At 51.6% G+C, this 14,841-nt stretch overlaps 1 protein-coding gene across 2 annotated transcripts in view; it reads left to right on the top strand.

Annotated features, from left to right (window-relative positions):
• Nucleotides 1–14,841, top strand: part of Sorcs2 (sortilin related VPS10 domain containing receptor 2) — a 389,043-nt gene that overhangs the window by 349,460 nt on the left and 24,742 nt on the right. For both annotated transcript variants that reach the window (XM_021162553.2, XM_029478093.2), the window contains exons 9-14: nt 447–626; nt 6,011–6,157; nt 8,681–8,783; nt 10,026–10,102; nt 13,052–13,143; nt 14,297–14,404. In XM_021162553.2, coding sequence (XP_021018212.1) covers nt 447–626; nt 6,011–6,157; nt 8,681–8,783; nt 10,026–10,102; nt 13,052–13,143; nt 14,297–14,404 — 707 coding nt within the window. The remainder of the gene's footprint in view (nt 1–446; nt 627–6,010; nt 6,158–8,680; nt 8,784–10,025; nt 10,103–13,051; nt 13,144–14,296; nt 14,405–14,841) is intronic.

Genomic DNA, 14,841 nt, shown 5'->3' with positions numbered 1-14,841 from the left:
CCACGCTCTGACTGTTAAAGCAAGTTCTTCCTTTCCAAAATTCAGGGCAGAGGTAGGGCTGACAATGGGTCCTGATGCTGATGTGTCATAAATAGGTGCTAGATAAGTGAAGGGATGACTGCCTCCCAGGATGGGGGAGCCCAGCCCTGTACCTGCTACTCATTCTGACTATGTGGGATACTTGGGGGAGCTCTTCCTCATTGTAGGGAGATGGGCATTGTCCAGTGGGGGGTGAGGAAGAAGACACATCCCCAGACTATCCCCAAACCTGGTGTGAGAGGTCCAAACCTCATTCCCATTTCAGAGGTATGACACGGTATGGAGATGAAGCCGCTTGCCCACAGGGCTGAGCCTCCGCATCCCACCTTGATCAGCTGCTCTCCAGGGCAGCAGGGAAGTATCACTGTGCCCCAGGCTACCATCTCTGACAGCTCCTCTGTCCCCAGGACCTACAGATCATCAGCACGGATGAGCAGCAGGTGTTTGTGGCTGTACAGGAGTGGAACCAGGTAGACACCTACAACCTGTACCAGTCAGACCTGCGTGGGGTACGCTATTCCCTGGTGCTGGAGAATGTGCGAAGCTCGAGGCAGGCCGAGGAGAACGTGGTCATCGACATCCTTGAGGTAGGCAGCCCCAGGCAGGGTAGGGACAGCTAGCTGCTCATGCTCCCCACTCCCGCCTCCCTCCTGTCTCCCTTGCCTAGGGAACACCAATACCTGCAAAGCACCAGATGTTTCAGGCTTCAGGACCAGAGGCTGAAGCATCGGGAGTTAAAGGTAGAGAAGGAAGCAGATTTCCTAATGAGATCATTGAGACAGTGTTTGCTAACGAGAAGGAGATTCCTGGTGGGAGATATCTTGCAGAATTAAGATTGGTCTTTTAACATGCAAGGCTTTCCCTGTGCAAAGGCAGCCACAGCCAGGTATGGTGTGAGCAGCTGTCCTGGAACTTGGAGAGGCTCTCTACTCTGTTTCTCTCCCCGTGACTTCTCTTTCCTTTCCCTGTCCTGAGAGCTGACGTCTGTCACCTCTCTACATCTCTCCTACCAGTCCTCACCCCTCCACATACATTGTCCAGCCTGACCTGCTGTGACTGCCCTCTCCTGCTACCTGCCTAAGATGACAGTCCCTGCTTCACCGCTGCAGGGGTCCTGGCCTTCCCTGGCTCCACACAAGTCTCCATGGGGTCTCATTCATGCTAAGGCACTGACCCAAGCTTCTGGAATTAACACCAGTGCTCACTACTGGGGACAGTGCCCTCATCTGCAAAAAGTTCACCCGAGAAGGGCCTAGTCTGGACAGGCTCCTCATAATCCCCTCTTTTCTCTTTTGGACACCAGGGGCAGGGGTGAAAGTATTATTTAGCCCATGTGCAGGTTAGCAAACTCAGGCTGTAGGCTCAGCAGAACCCTCCCACCAAACCCTCCCACCAAACCCTCCCACCAAACCCTCCCACATCAACCTTTCAAGACAGACCAGATCTGAGTAGAACCAGCTACACTGTCTACCAAGATCTTCCCTCACCTCTGCTCTTGGGGCCCCCAGGCCCGTGGGGAGAGCCATAGGAAGCCCACTGGTGCTTCTACTGTTGGATGGTGAGTCTGGCTCAGAGAGTAGCCCTTGGCAGACAATGGGCTCCGTCCTTTCAAGTGGGAGGGGACCTCCCAGGTAGAGGGAGCCTCAATGTGTCTCCAGCTGTCAACGGCAGTGTGGAGCCATTATCCCCAGTGAAATGATGAATGTAATCGTTTGTTTGCGAAGAGAGCCCATTTGTCAGTGTTCCCTCCCAGTTGGGGCTGCAGAGGGACAGTGGCATCTTGCAGCACTCCGCTGGCAACACTGGAGCACTGAAGCCCTCGGAGACTCAGAGACAGGGCTGTTGCTCCAGGTCAAGGTGAGCAGTGATAGATGGGAGGGTGTCATGGACAGGTCTGACATGAGGGGGCGCTATCTACCCTCTCCACAGATAACTGTCACACACATGCTGCCTGCCACACTTGGGTTTCACCCTCTGTCACTGACAAGAATTCTCCACCTGCTGATCACCGTCCCCCCATGAAGATGACTCCCAGCGATGTCCTTGAGCCCACACTGCCCATGGGACACAGTGCAATGCCTTTTGACAAACCTAGGTGGAGTCAGGGAAGGCCTCCTGGAGGAGGGGTGTAGCATTAAAATGAAGCTGAGCTGGAGTCAGTCAGGTACAGAGCAGTGAGCTGAGCCAGGCACAGACAGAGACCACCAGGGAGAGGCCCGAGGGCCTGAGAGAGGTTCACCCAGCCAGGTGCCAAGACAGCATCCACTGCCCACCAGCTGATACCTCCAAAGTGACTTCATGAAATGGGAAGTAGCAACAGGCTCAGCTCTGGTTTTCCATCACCTGGGCTCTTATCTAGGCTCAGGTATGTGTTTGCTGTGCTGTGCTGTGTTGTCTTTGGAAGGTTACTCTCTGGGCTTGGTTTCTGGGGTATGAAGCAGCCTTCATAACAATGCCCTCTTTTAAGATTCTGGGATGTTTTTCCCAGGAAACAAGGCCCAAATCAACATAACTCCATGTTCCCAGTACCACCTACTCTGATACTAGGGATGGCAGGTGGGAAGGGCGTGGCTCGGCAGATGGTACATGAGTCTCCTGCATATGGTCACTAGGAAGCCAGCAGCATGTCCAGGCTCTCTGATGCTGAATCGCAGGGTGGTCCGCCTGGTCTGTGAGACCCCTGGTTGTGTTGCCTCCTTGGGGCCTGTTAGATTTCGACAGAGCTTGTCTGAGTTACTATGTCAGAGTTAGGAAGAGGGCTCAAGGTGTCACAGACTATCACAGGCCAAGTCACTCACTTCATGGGTCCTGTGGTCACACAGCGTGTCCCAAGAGGCACTCTGAAGTACTTTTGGAGATGTGTATGCCAGGCTAACTGTGAGGGGCAGAGAGTCTATTACAGCAAATCCTGATGACATTGGTAGGAGAGACACCAGATAAAGGGACTCTACTAGGCTCTGGCAGCCTTGACCTTCTACCCCATTCCCTCTGCCTTGCTAGAAACTGTTAGGTTACATTCCTAAAGCTAGTACCCAAAGTCTATTCATTTATTTGGCCACTTCCTTCTATTGAGGCTGACTACCAAGGTCCAGCTATCAGAGTATTAAAGTCCAGCGATCAAAACCCCCCTTAGGCTGCCCTAATTAGCATGCCCAAGTAAAATTAAACACCTCATCCTAACACGGGGTTTCCCCTTTTACCTTTATAGACCGCCATTTTCCTATGGCCACATCTGTCTCCTTTCTATCCAGAAGCAGCTCTTTGTTCTCTGGGACAAATATCCCCTTCCCCCTCTCCCTCATTCCCTTCTCCCGCATCCTCTATCTCCTGTCTTTGTCTCTTACTCCTTGCCCTTTGTCCCTCAGAGGCAAATAAATCTCCTTTGTGCAGAGAACTCGGTCTTGAGGTGTCATATGCTAAATACTGTTCTTTTCACCAAGGTCCCTAAAAATGTATTAACAGCAGAAACACAGCAGCATGCACTATAGAGGCAGAGAGGGAGGCAGAGCAGAAGGGCATGGACCCAGTTTCTGCAGACTCAGGAATCTGCTGGGATACTCACCCTGAAGTAGAAAGACAGTCAGAGAGCAGAGCTGTGGCCACAAGCAGTCATTTCAACCCGTGGTACCAGGAGTTGTTCCCTGCTGGATACTGAAGTCACTTGGCAGACTGGCTTCCATTTTTTCCCTCTTGTTCTCTATTTTCTACTGGAGTGCCCTTCACAAGGCCCTACACTTGATCCCACATTGGTTCAGAAGTACCTCACTCTCTTGTTTCACAGGCCCATTTTTATATTTATACCTATTCAATACAATCTGTAGCCTTGGAGCTGGTGAAATTTAGATGGATTTTTTATTTTTTTAAACTTATACTGATATATAAAAGGAGAACTTTGGGGACCTTCAGATAAATAAATGCGTTTCATGTGACAGACCCACATGTGTCTGTGGTCAGAGGGTAAACTTGGGAAACAGAATATGCCCACCCAGCCAGCTATCCCCTTGAGCCCTGGAACCCATGCCTCTGTGTGTCACACTGCTTGGTAAAGGGGAGGCAAGACGACAGGCAGGCTTGAGGCTGCCACTCCAGAGACAGTGTTGTTATAAGCCATCTCTACAGAGCCCTGGTAGTTATGGGGTCCTTGGAAGTGGATCAGGGAGGCAGTGTGGTCAGACAAAGGAAAGCTATGATGGTGGCCAGGAACTCTGCATTGCTGGCTTTGAAGATGAAGGAAGATATCCAGGAGGCATAGCCAGTAGCAGAGGAACAGGACTCTCCCTATAGACAGGAGCACACTCCTGACAACAGATCAGAGACTTGGGTCAGAGCTCTGCCCACCACAGTGGAAGATGAGAAGTGTGTTGTTTGAAGCAGTGTTTGTGATGTTGCAGCACCTACAGATAGTAGAGATACCGTTGCTCTATCTGCTAATCCACCCATCCATTCATCTAGCCGTCCATCAGTCATCCTCCTTGCCTACCCAACCAACCACCTGTACCCATATACTCATCCATTCATCCATATAGCCACCCATCCATTCATTTATCTACTCATTCATTTGTCCACCACTCATCTACTTAGCCTCCCATCTACCCATCCATCTATACATCCATCCATCTATACATCCAATTCATCCATAAGCCATCCGTCAATCTACCCACCCATTCTTCTACCCATGCACCCATCTATCTACTCATCCTCTAACACATCTTCTCATTCACAATTCAACCCTCTACCCCTCCACTTACCTGCCTCGCTACTCATTCATCTGCTCATCCTCATCCACCTAGCTACCCATATATTCATTCATGAGCCATCCACCCATCTACACATCAGTCCATCTACCCATTCATCTATCTGTCCACCCAACCGTCCATCCACACATCCAACTGTTAATCTCTCTTCCTACCCACCCACCCATTCATCATTCATTCATCTACTGATTCATCCATCCATCTACCTACTCATTCATCCTTGGAGATCTGGCTCATCCAGCCCACCATTCATCTACCTACCTATTCCTCACTCTGTTCCTACATCCATAGCCGCACATCTCTGGTGGGATGTCCACCCGCACTGCAGACATGCACATGGAGAATAACTGCACTGACTTTTCAGACTCAAATGAGATGATGCATGCTGAGCTCAGCGGAGAGAGCACTGATGCCCTTGTTAACTGTTTCAGTCTAATTACAATCCTTGGCTCTAGAGTAATGAGTAAAATAAACAGTTGTCTGAGCCCCAGTACCTTGAGAAAAGTGATCTGTAACACCTATACTATACATGACATCCCTCTGCTGTGGGGCTTGGATGAAAGGGAGCATTTCTGTACCTGCCATACCACCCTAAAAGCACTCAATGAATGTGACTTTAAGTCTTTGCCAATAAGGTATTAAAGAATGTGTTGTTCCAAGGTGATGAAATGGATGGCTTTTGTATTTTCTTATGAATCAACTCTGTGGACACCCTTCAAGGCTACAACCTCAGCTGGAGACCTTGTATGACCCCCTAAGAAATAGAGAAAAGATGGCAAAGTGGAGCCCTATCCATCAATGCCAGGATAAACAGGGACCTTTACATTGTCACCAGTTGACTTGTTGGGGGATTGAGCTGTGGGGCCCCAAGAAAATCCAGAAGTCTTTGCTTTGGCACAGAACCTCCCTGTAAAGGTCTAATAGTCACAGCAAGGGAGGGAATCCTGAGCTCCAGAGTAGGGGTGGTGTAGGGGACCAGGGCCCTCCCTGGCATCTGATAGTCAGAGGTTCTAGGTAAAAAGTTCAGTGTCCTACAGATCACCCAGACCCAGGAGTAGACAGAACTTTTCCCATTTAAGCCCAGGGTTTGTCTCCATGTGTCAGGCTGCAACCAGGGTAAAAGCCACATGTAGTGTTTCCATTAGGGGGCAATGCCTGGCCACTGTTGCTCTCCATCATCTGTGTCAAGGCTTATGGTCCTTCCTGTGTCTCCTCAGGTCAGAGGGGTGAAGGGAGTCTTCTTGGCAAATCAGAAAGTGGATGGCAAGGTGACAACAGTCATAACCTACAACAAGGGCCGTGACTGGGATTACCTGAGGCCACCCAGCACTGACATGAATGGGAAGCCCACCAACTGCCAGCCGGTAGGTATTCTACCCTGTCACATGCCTCCAAGAGAGTGGCATAGATGCCACTGCCAGGACACACAAGCCACCAGTTTCTGCTAGGCAAAGGGATACACACAGAGGGAAACATGAACATCATTCTTGTCCAGGAACAAGTGTGAGAAGCTGCCCCACCCTAGTCCCTCCCTTATTCTCAGTTCCATAGCCCTTGTCCAGATGAGCCCAGGCTGGAGAGTCACTGACTTAACTTGGTATCTGCCTTCCACACCTGCATTCACTACCAGACTAGTGCTGTTATGACCCCATGGTGCTAGCAGAGGTCCAGGTGACAACAGGAGCAGAGGGACTCCCAAGCCTGCTTCTGCATATTGCTAAAGGTTATTGGGAGCTGGCAAGTGACAGAGGAAGAGTGACAGCCACTAAAGTGACTAGGTGGCCAATGAGTATGAGCTGCCCTAAGGAGCAGCTTCCCCTGGGTAGGGATGGAGTCTATCTGTGTTGAGCTCTCTGTTTTACTCCATTCTCAGGCCTCCTCTTCAGGCTCCACTGTAGATGCGGAAGGCCCACAAGCCCTGCCCACCGGCATGAGGCTTGAATCACCCGCCATTCATAAAGAAACCCTCTCAGGTCCAGAGCGGCTATGAAAGGCTAATTTTTGTATCATCTTTGGGAAGGTGAAGCCACATTAATCTGCCAAAGCAACTTTCAGCTAAGAGAAAGTTCTTGTCTGCAATTCCAAGTTCAGTGAGGAGGTAGCCTCCATGAGATTTCTGTCCAGGGAACCCAAAAGATGATGGGAGGTGGAAAAAGACACCAAGTGGCCCAGGGAAGCAGAGAGTCCACTGGACAACAAAGTACCTGGGAGCCAGAAGGCCATAGAGGTAACAAATGACAGTCCAAAGCCTTGGCTCCCACCTGAGCAGCTGTGGCCTCCACCCAAAGTAGAATAGCACAAACTGACAGGTGACCAAGTCCAGGCCCTCAGAGCTGATGGTGTAATTCTCTCAGCCATGTGTGGCTCAGGGTTCAGATGGCAGTGGCAAGGTTCCTGGGAATTCAGGGATGTAAGGTCTGCCTGAAACCATGCCACCCAGGAAGAGCTGGGGTCTTTGTCATGCTCTTGGTGCTTATATTGACATTGTCCCTGAGCCAGGGTCAGGCCGATGGCACTTTTCTGCTGCCATGCATTGGCTCCCAGTTCTCTGACTGGCTTGGCTGGGGATGTCTCCCTCTAGCCATTGGGAAATAGATGCTCTTATATAGTGGGATATTTGATCAGATTTATTTGGGGTGTGTGTGTGTGTGTGTGTGTGTGTGTGTGTGTGTGTGTGTGTGATAACATATGAGTGCACATTTATGTGAGCACATGCCAAAAACAAAGATCAATGGGCTATCTCCCTCCATAGTTCTTAGCCTTATTATTATTATTTTATGAGACATGGTCCCTTCACTAAGCCTGGAGGTCAACAATTGATTATACTGGCTGGCCATCAAAGCCCTGGGATCTGCCTGTCTCCACACCCAACCCCTTGTCCTAGGGCTTCAGACAAGTGCAACTGTGCCTACCTTTCATGGACATGTCAGGGATCAAACTCCAGCCTTCATGCCAAGTGCTTTACCCACCATACCATCTCCCAGCCCTAATCAGAGCTCTTCTAACAGGATGAACGGGAAATGGGTTTGAATCTGTTGGTGTCTGGGGTTCTTAATGGAAGCCCACAGAAACATATGTATTTAGAAGGACCAGGATGTCAGAAAAAGCTCTAGACAGAGCTGAGGCTGGGTCAGCTGCTGCCCTCCGTCCACTGAATGAAGCAAACTTTAATTTGCTACACAATTCTGCAGAGGATCTGCCAGCTCCCACATATGGGAAGGGCAGAAATGGGTAATTCAACCCGCCAGCCACCTTACCTGTAAATACCCGAGCTTGCTGTACAAGACCCTTGGGTTCCTTTTATCTCTATGGCCTGGCCTCACTCTGGGAAGCTTCAGAGGGCTTGAACCTCTGACCCATGCAGAGCCTAGGCTGACCTGACAGGCCAGGACTATTGGAAGTCAAGAAATGGGACCTCAAGCCAAGGTGCCCAGTAAAGATTCTGAATGAGAGATAAATCAATGGATGAGTAAATGAATCATAGCTGGAGCTGTCCAGACCCCAAGAATCACACAGCTACCCATGTGGTATCCATGTAGAGAAGCCCATCTTAAGGAAAATCCAGGCTTCAAGGCCTGGAGAAGATGCAGCCCCCTGGAAGCCCTCTCTCAGACCTCTGGTATCTGTTCTCCAGCAGACAGTGCCTGGCTGATCCACACTCCACTCCTCAGTTCCCAGGCCCCAGCAAGCTCCTGCTGAAGCCGTCCTCATCCTTTGTCCCCATCACCCAGCAGCCACTTGAGCACAGCTTCCCACCTCCCATTCATTCTTCCAAGGCACCTCTACCCAGCTTTCACCAACAAAAGCCATGGGGCAGATCAGACCACAGAACTGGCTTTCTTCAGTTACTCTCACGTGCTAACCATTCTTCCTTCTTTCCTCCCCAGCCGGACTGTTACCTGCACCTGCACTTGCGGTGGGCAGACAACCCCTATGTGTCAGGCACGGTACACACCAAGGACACTGCCCCTGGCCTCATCATGGGTGCAGGTGGGTGGCTACAGCTACAGCCTGAGGGAAGCTCCTGTCTCATGGATGAGAACTGGAAGCCATAAGCCTGGGGCCATGCTGTGCCCATTAGAGGTGGTGTCATCTCCTCTGAGGAGGTGCAACTCCCCTGGAAATCCTAAGGGTGAATGTGACATTGGTGGAGCAGGGGGTGGGAAACTAGATAGGTGGGTACATGGATGTAGGTAAGTACATGGATGGATGGGCAGATAGATAGATGGGTGGGCGGATGGGTGGGTAGATAAATGAGTAGGTGGATGCTTGAGTGTGTGGGAGGATGGGTGGGAGGATGGGCAAGTGGATGGGTAAGTGAATGGATGGATGAGTATGTAGGAGGGTAGGTGAGTGTGTGGAAATGTGGGTAAATAGATGGATGGATTTGTAGGTAGATGGGGAGTTGAATGGATAGATGGATGGAGAAGGACGCAGGATGCTATCTATCCTGATGCAACCAGCTGTCTCATCAGGAAGCTCCTGTGCTCTAGGTCATGGTGGGATTCTGCGGAAACCAGGTCCAGTTGGTGAAGCCATATGTGCTCTGTGCTGTGAGCCTACAGGTCTATGCTCCTCACTGGAAGTCTCCACCCCTTCTGTAGCATCCCACATGGGATAGCTTCTCTGGGCTGGGCTGGCCTGCATCTTGGATGGGATGCTATCTGCCTGGAGATAACCCAGGCTAGAGTTCAGCCCCTGATGCCTGTTTCGTCTCCCTCGCATGGCGACTGTGCCCTCCACAGAAACCAAATGTGCTTCTGCTGTGTGCTTGCCTTTTGCCCAGATACACTCTGGCTCCCCCTGCTCTTTAGCCTCCAGGGCACTCAGCCCCAAAATGCACATGCAGCCCTCACATGTCCCAGGGAACACAAGCCCATGGTTTCCCAGCTGGCTCATATCCTTAGCCTGACCCTGATCTATCTGCACATATTTTACCCTCAAGTGGCACCCGTGGGCACTCTGGAGCACCCGAGGCCTGCTCACCTTGTAGGCGAGGCTGGAGTCCTGCCCTGGGCTCATCTGAGTTGAGTTCTTTCTGCCCAGAGGGAACCAGCTCATGCCCCATAGCCACACCAGGCCACTGTCTGAAAAGGAGGGCAGTCAGGGGCCTGCTGTAGGTGACTGTGGTAGAAATCGATGCCTCAGCAGTTTCCTTTTCTGGGGTCTTCCAGCCCTTGGTTTGGGGAATCTGCCTGGTCTTAGAGCAACACAGCCTTTTCTATTGGTCAGGTAACCTGGGCTCACAGCTGGTGGAGTATAAAGAGGAGATGTACATCACATCTGACTGCGGGCACACCTGGAGGCAGGTAAGGTAACAAAGGTAACCGGAGTTCTTCAGCATCCCCCCTGGACTCCTCTATCTGTTCTGTACCCCTTCTTTTACAGGGGTTCTCTAGACTCCTGAACCAGGTGTCTGTACCTGGCCATCAACCTTATCACTTCAGAAGCAGCCTGAGGCCTCTGTTGAGGGCTAGAACCTGTCCTGGAGGTGGGACCAGTGGAGGGTAGAGCCATCTTCCCAATGCATTGTGGCTTTTGTTAGGCATTTCACTTCACAGCCAGGTGTGTCCCTAGGAATATCTGAGAAAGGGGACTGAAGGCCACATGGCTACTTCCTACTTGGCTTTGAGCTCCTTCAGGCCAAGAGAGAGACAGTGCTCACATACATAAAGAAAAGAATGGGAAAAGAGCAGGGTTAGGATCCTGGCGGAATCCTGTGTGTTGCTGCAAGGAAGAAGTGTGGCCCAGGATGACAAAAGAAGAAAAGGAAATGAGGAAAGCCTGCCTGTGGGACCATCCCCTCAACAGTCGGACCCTGTGCAGCTCCCACGCACAGCTGCACATGGATGTCAGAGCCACTGGCTAGAGGAATGCTGGCTGTCATCATCCTGTAGCTCAGGAAGAGTGGGAACACTGGCAGGAGGTCTGGCAGGCCCCACAGAGCCCATGACACATAGAAGCTGCAGGTTTCCACCCCATGTATCTCTCAGGATGGCCCTGCACCTTGAAACAGGCACTGACCACCTCTCTGGGTAGGTGGGGTCCTGAGGCTCCGTTGGTCTAGGGGTGGTCTGGCTATAAGCACTTGAGAAGATGACATGAGCCAGGTGTCTTGCAGACCAGTCCTGTTCCCAGGACATCTTCACGATGCCTGGCCATGCAGTCACATTGCCCCGGGGAGACATCAAACACTCATCCCTGCATACAGAGGTGTAAGGCTGCTGCTCTCTTAATAAGATGCAACAAGCAAGGCATCTGTAAAGGGCAGAAGAGATTTATTGCGTTAAATATTTCTATTTCACCGAAACTGGTGAAGCCACTCTAAGGTTCTTAAAGGTCACCGTCTGTCCACCTTTACTGCTGGCAGCACCAAAGGGCTTCCTAATTTTATAGACATTCGCGGGATCGCTTTTATGAAGCAGCCTGCTTAGGTTTAACTTGGAGACCCAAGGATCAGTGTTAGAGGGCAAGGTTCCCTGCCAGGGAACAACCGGGTTCACAGGTGAGATGCCCGATTGGGCAGTACCTGTGTGCATATGTGTGTGCATGCACATGCATATGTGTGTCAGGCAGAAACAGATGCATATGGTGGTTGGAGGCAGCTGTCATGAGGGAGGAAGAATGCTGCCGGAAGACTGAATTATCAACAGCTCCAGACCAGCGGAATCCGTGGAGCTGCTGTGGTGTCTCCTCCCTGGCCAGAGAGGCCTGATAGATAGAGGTGGGCCAGAGTGCCGACATATACTTTCCCGTGGAGTGACACAGCTTTAAGCCAGGCCTGGCGACACTCATCTGTAACGCCAGCTTCTGAGAGACAGGGAAAGGAGATTCTTAAGCTGATTCAAGGCCAGTCTGGTCTGCAGAGCAAGATCTGTCTGAAAACCTAGATAACAAAGGACCCTGAGCTCCCCGGAGTGACCAAGGATCTCACCAACAGCATTCTAAGACCCTGCTGGGATTCCGAAGGATCAGAAAAGGGCTGAGCCAGGGATAGGTTTGTGTCCCCGTGGCCCTGCACCCCAGGGGCTGCTTAAGGTGCTGAGAGCCACAGTTTGAACACTGTCAGAGACTTTCTTGGCAATTTCTCAGACAGTGTCTCCAACCAGCTTACTGCTAGGCCTACTTTCTTGGAGTCAGGACCTCTTCCATTCTAGCCAGGGCTGGTGTGGGTTGGCCACACCCATCTGGAAGCAGCAGTTCGGCCCTTTCTCTTGCCTTACCTAGCTTGAACTATGCCCGTTCATCTAGCCTACACCACCATGTTCTTCCCTTCTTCCCTGGCCCAGGTCACCTTGCTGCAGACAGAAGCATTCACAGGAGCCAGCCCACTGATGTCTTGGGATAGCTAATGATTAGGTCCCTGGGTTCTTCTCTAACCTCCTGAGCCCTGGCACCTCCAGCACCCATAGCAGGAGGCATGGAAACCACTACCTAGAGAAGAGGGAAGGTGATGTGGCCCAGGCAGCAAGGCCTTCATTCACAGTGTCTGTGGACATGCTCTGTACCCCATGTGTGCCTGTCCACTGATGTATCCTGGAGTGACTTTAGGGCCATGCCTGGCTCTGTCACTCCTAACTGTGAGGCTTTGGTATATCCTTACTTCCTGTCTGTAAGATGTGCTTGTTCCAGGATATCCACATATGGCTGTGGCTAGCATGGTTGTCCCTCCTAGGTGGACCCTATCAAGATACCTTTGTCTCCCCCAGCAAACCCTCAGGGGGGGGCATTCATTCATTTACCCTCAGAGCACCCATTCATTAATTCATCCATATGGTGGCCATTCATTCAGGTACTCATTGGATGCCAGGGCCCTTGATACCCAGCTCAGACCTCCACTGAGATGGCCACAGAGGGCTCAGAGTCATCTGCCTCCAATGGCTTCCTGGCTGGAAAGTATGATGGCACTTGTGGATTAGCGAGGCTGGGACTACAGGGAGCCAGCGCTGGCCACACCCACCTGGTGGCAGTGGTAGTAAGGACCCAGGCTCTGTCACTACACCCCACATAGGCCTGGGGCTCATCCTGACCTCAGACCTGGGCACTGTGCTTCCCTCATTGCTGGACCCTTTGCTGACCTGGGTTCCTATGGGAAGGATGGTGAGTGTACACACCACCATTCCCTCTATCCCTCAGGGTAGAGAAATGGCCACTGTCTGCCGAACCCCTCGAGTGCTAAGTCAGGGGTGGATATGGGTGTGTTGGAGGCTCTGCTAGCCTTGTCGGGGTCTCACCTAAGAGTATATGTCACCCTGCAGGTCTTTGAGGAAGAGCACCATGTGCTGTACCTGGACCACGGTGGTGTCATTGCCGCCATCAAGGACACCTCCATCCCCCTGAAGATCCTCAAGTGAGAGCATGGGCCAGAGGGCAGGCATGTGGGCAGAGGGAAGGCATGTGGGCAGAGGGCAGACATGTGGGCAGAGGGTGGACATGTGGGCAGAGGGCAGGCATGTGGGCACAGAGTAGACTAGAACAGTGCCCTCGGAGCCAAACACTGGGGTGACTCATGCCTCCCAACCCTCTGAGGTGCCCCAGAGATGGACCATGTTGCCCTCAGGATGAAAAAAAATACATAGCCTAGTTATGGTAACTTGGAAGGGTGCTGGGGGCTCAGGAGTCCAGAGAGACACTCTTAAGTATCAGCAAAAAAACTGTTAGCAGAGGAATAGAGCCAGGAGTGCAGATAAGGAAGCCAGTGGGTGCCCAGGTAAGAGGTGGTTCAACTGAAGCTTCAGATAGCTGAAAGAACCATTGACAAATTGAGGACAGGGTAACATGGATAGTTAGGAGGCAGAGCTAGGAAACATCCAGGCAGCCAGTACCACTTTAGTCTGAAAAGAAAGAGAGAGAGAGAGAGAGAGAGAGAGAGAGAGAGAGAGAGAGAGAGAGAGAAAGAGAGGAAGGAAGGAAGGAAGGAAGGAAGGAAGGAAGGAAGGAAGGAAAGGAAGGAAAGGAAGGAAAGGAAGGAAAGGAAGGAAAGGAAGGAAAGGAAGGAAAGGAAGGAAAGGAAGGAAAGGAAGGAAAGGAAGGAAAGGAAGGAAAGGAAGGAAGAAAGAAAGAAAGAAAGAAAGAAAGAAAGAAAGAAAGAAAGAAAGAAAGAAAGAAAGAAAGAAAGGTAGGTAGGTAAGAGAGCTGTGTGTCCTGGGAGGTAATATTAACATGTCACTGACAGAGGAACCCTGAGCTGTGTTCAAGCCTTGCATGCTATTCCTGGATGTTTCTAAGGCTCAGCTGTCCCTGCTATTGATGGGGCACAGTGCCTATGTGGTACCAGTGATAATGTCTAGGGTACCAGTCCTTCTCATTGCTGATTAGTCAAGGATGCCACATGGCTGGCAGGTGGTCTTACCAGAGAGAGGGAGGATGTGGTCCAGCTGTGGCCTAGGTGTTAAGATGTCCCAGAACTGGTCTTTGGTGGATAGGAGTCAGGCATGGGAGGTAGAGCATCTTAGAAAAGAGTAAGACCATGCCACTCTGTGGACACTGGTGGCCTTTAACAGGTTCAGCGTGGATGAGGGCCACACATGGAGCACACACAACTTCACCAGCACCTCAGTGTTCGTGGATGGGTTGCTGAGCGAGCCAGGGGACGAGACGCTGGTCATGACGTGAGTGTATGAGGGGACATGGGTGAAACAGGCACATCTGATGTGAGGAAGACCACAGCACTGCCCACAGCACTGGGGGGGGGGGGTCAGAGCCACTCCCAGGATGGCTAGTCTCTGAGGTGGCCTCAGACTGGGCCTCTGCTTCCTGCTACTAAGCCAGTGGCTCCTCCTCCCACCCCGGCTAGCCGGCACATCTGCTGCCTGCACTGGCCAGTGACGGCCAGGAAGAAAGCTGGGGAGGTGATGTAGCCTGCATGCCTCTCCCCACTTGGGGCCCCAGGGAGCATTCATAGAGTCCCATAAAGTGTCCAGAGAGCCCCATGGAGCATCCGTGACCCCTATAGAACCCCACAAGGCATCCCAGTACCTCCATGGAGTGACCATAGCCCCCTGGAATCCATACAGAATGTCCATGACCCTCCTCCCCAGGAGCAGAT

Source organism: Mus caroli, unplaced genomic scaffold, assembly GCF_978045245.1.
Source record: "Mus caroli unplaced genomic scaffold, Mus_caroli_1 scaffold_4, whole genome shotgun sequence".
Classification (NCBI taxonomy): Eukaryota; Metazoa; Chordata; class Mammalia; order Rodentia; family Muridae; genus Mus; species Mus caroli.
The sequence above is the reverse complement of the archived record's forward strand: the minus strand, read 5'-3'. Positions and strand labels throughout refer to the sequence as shown.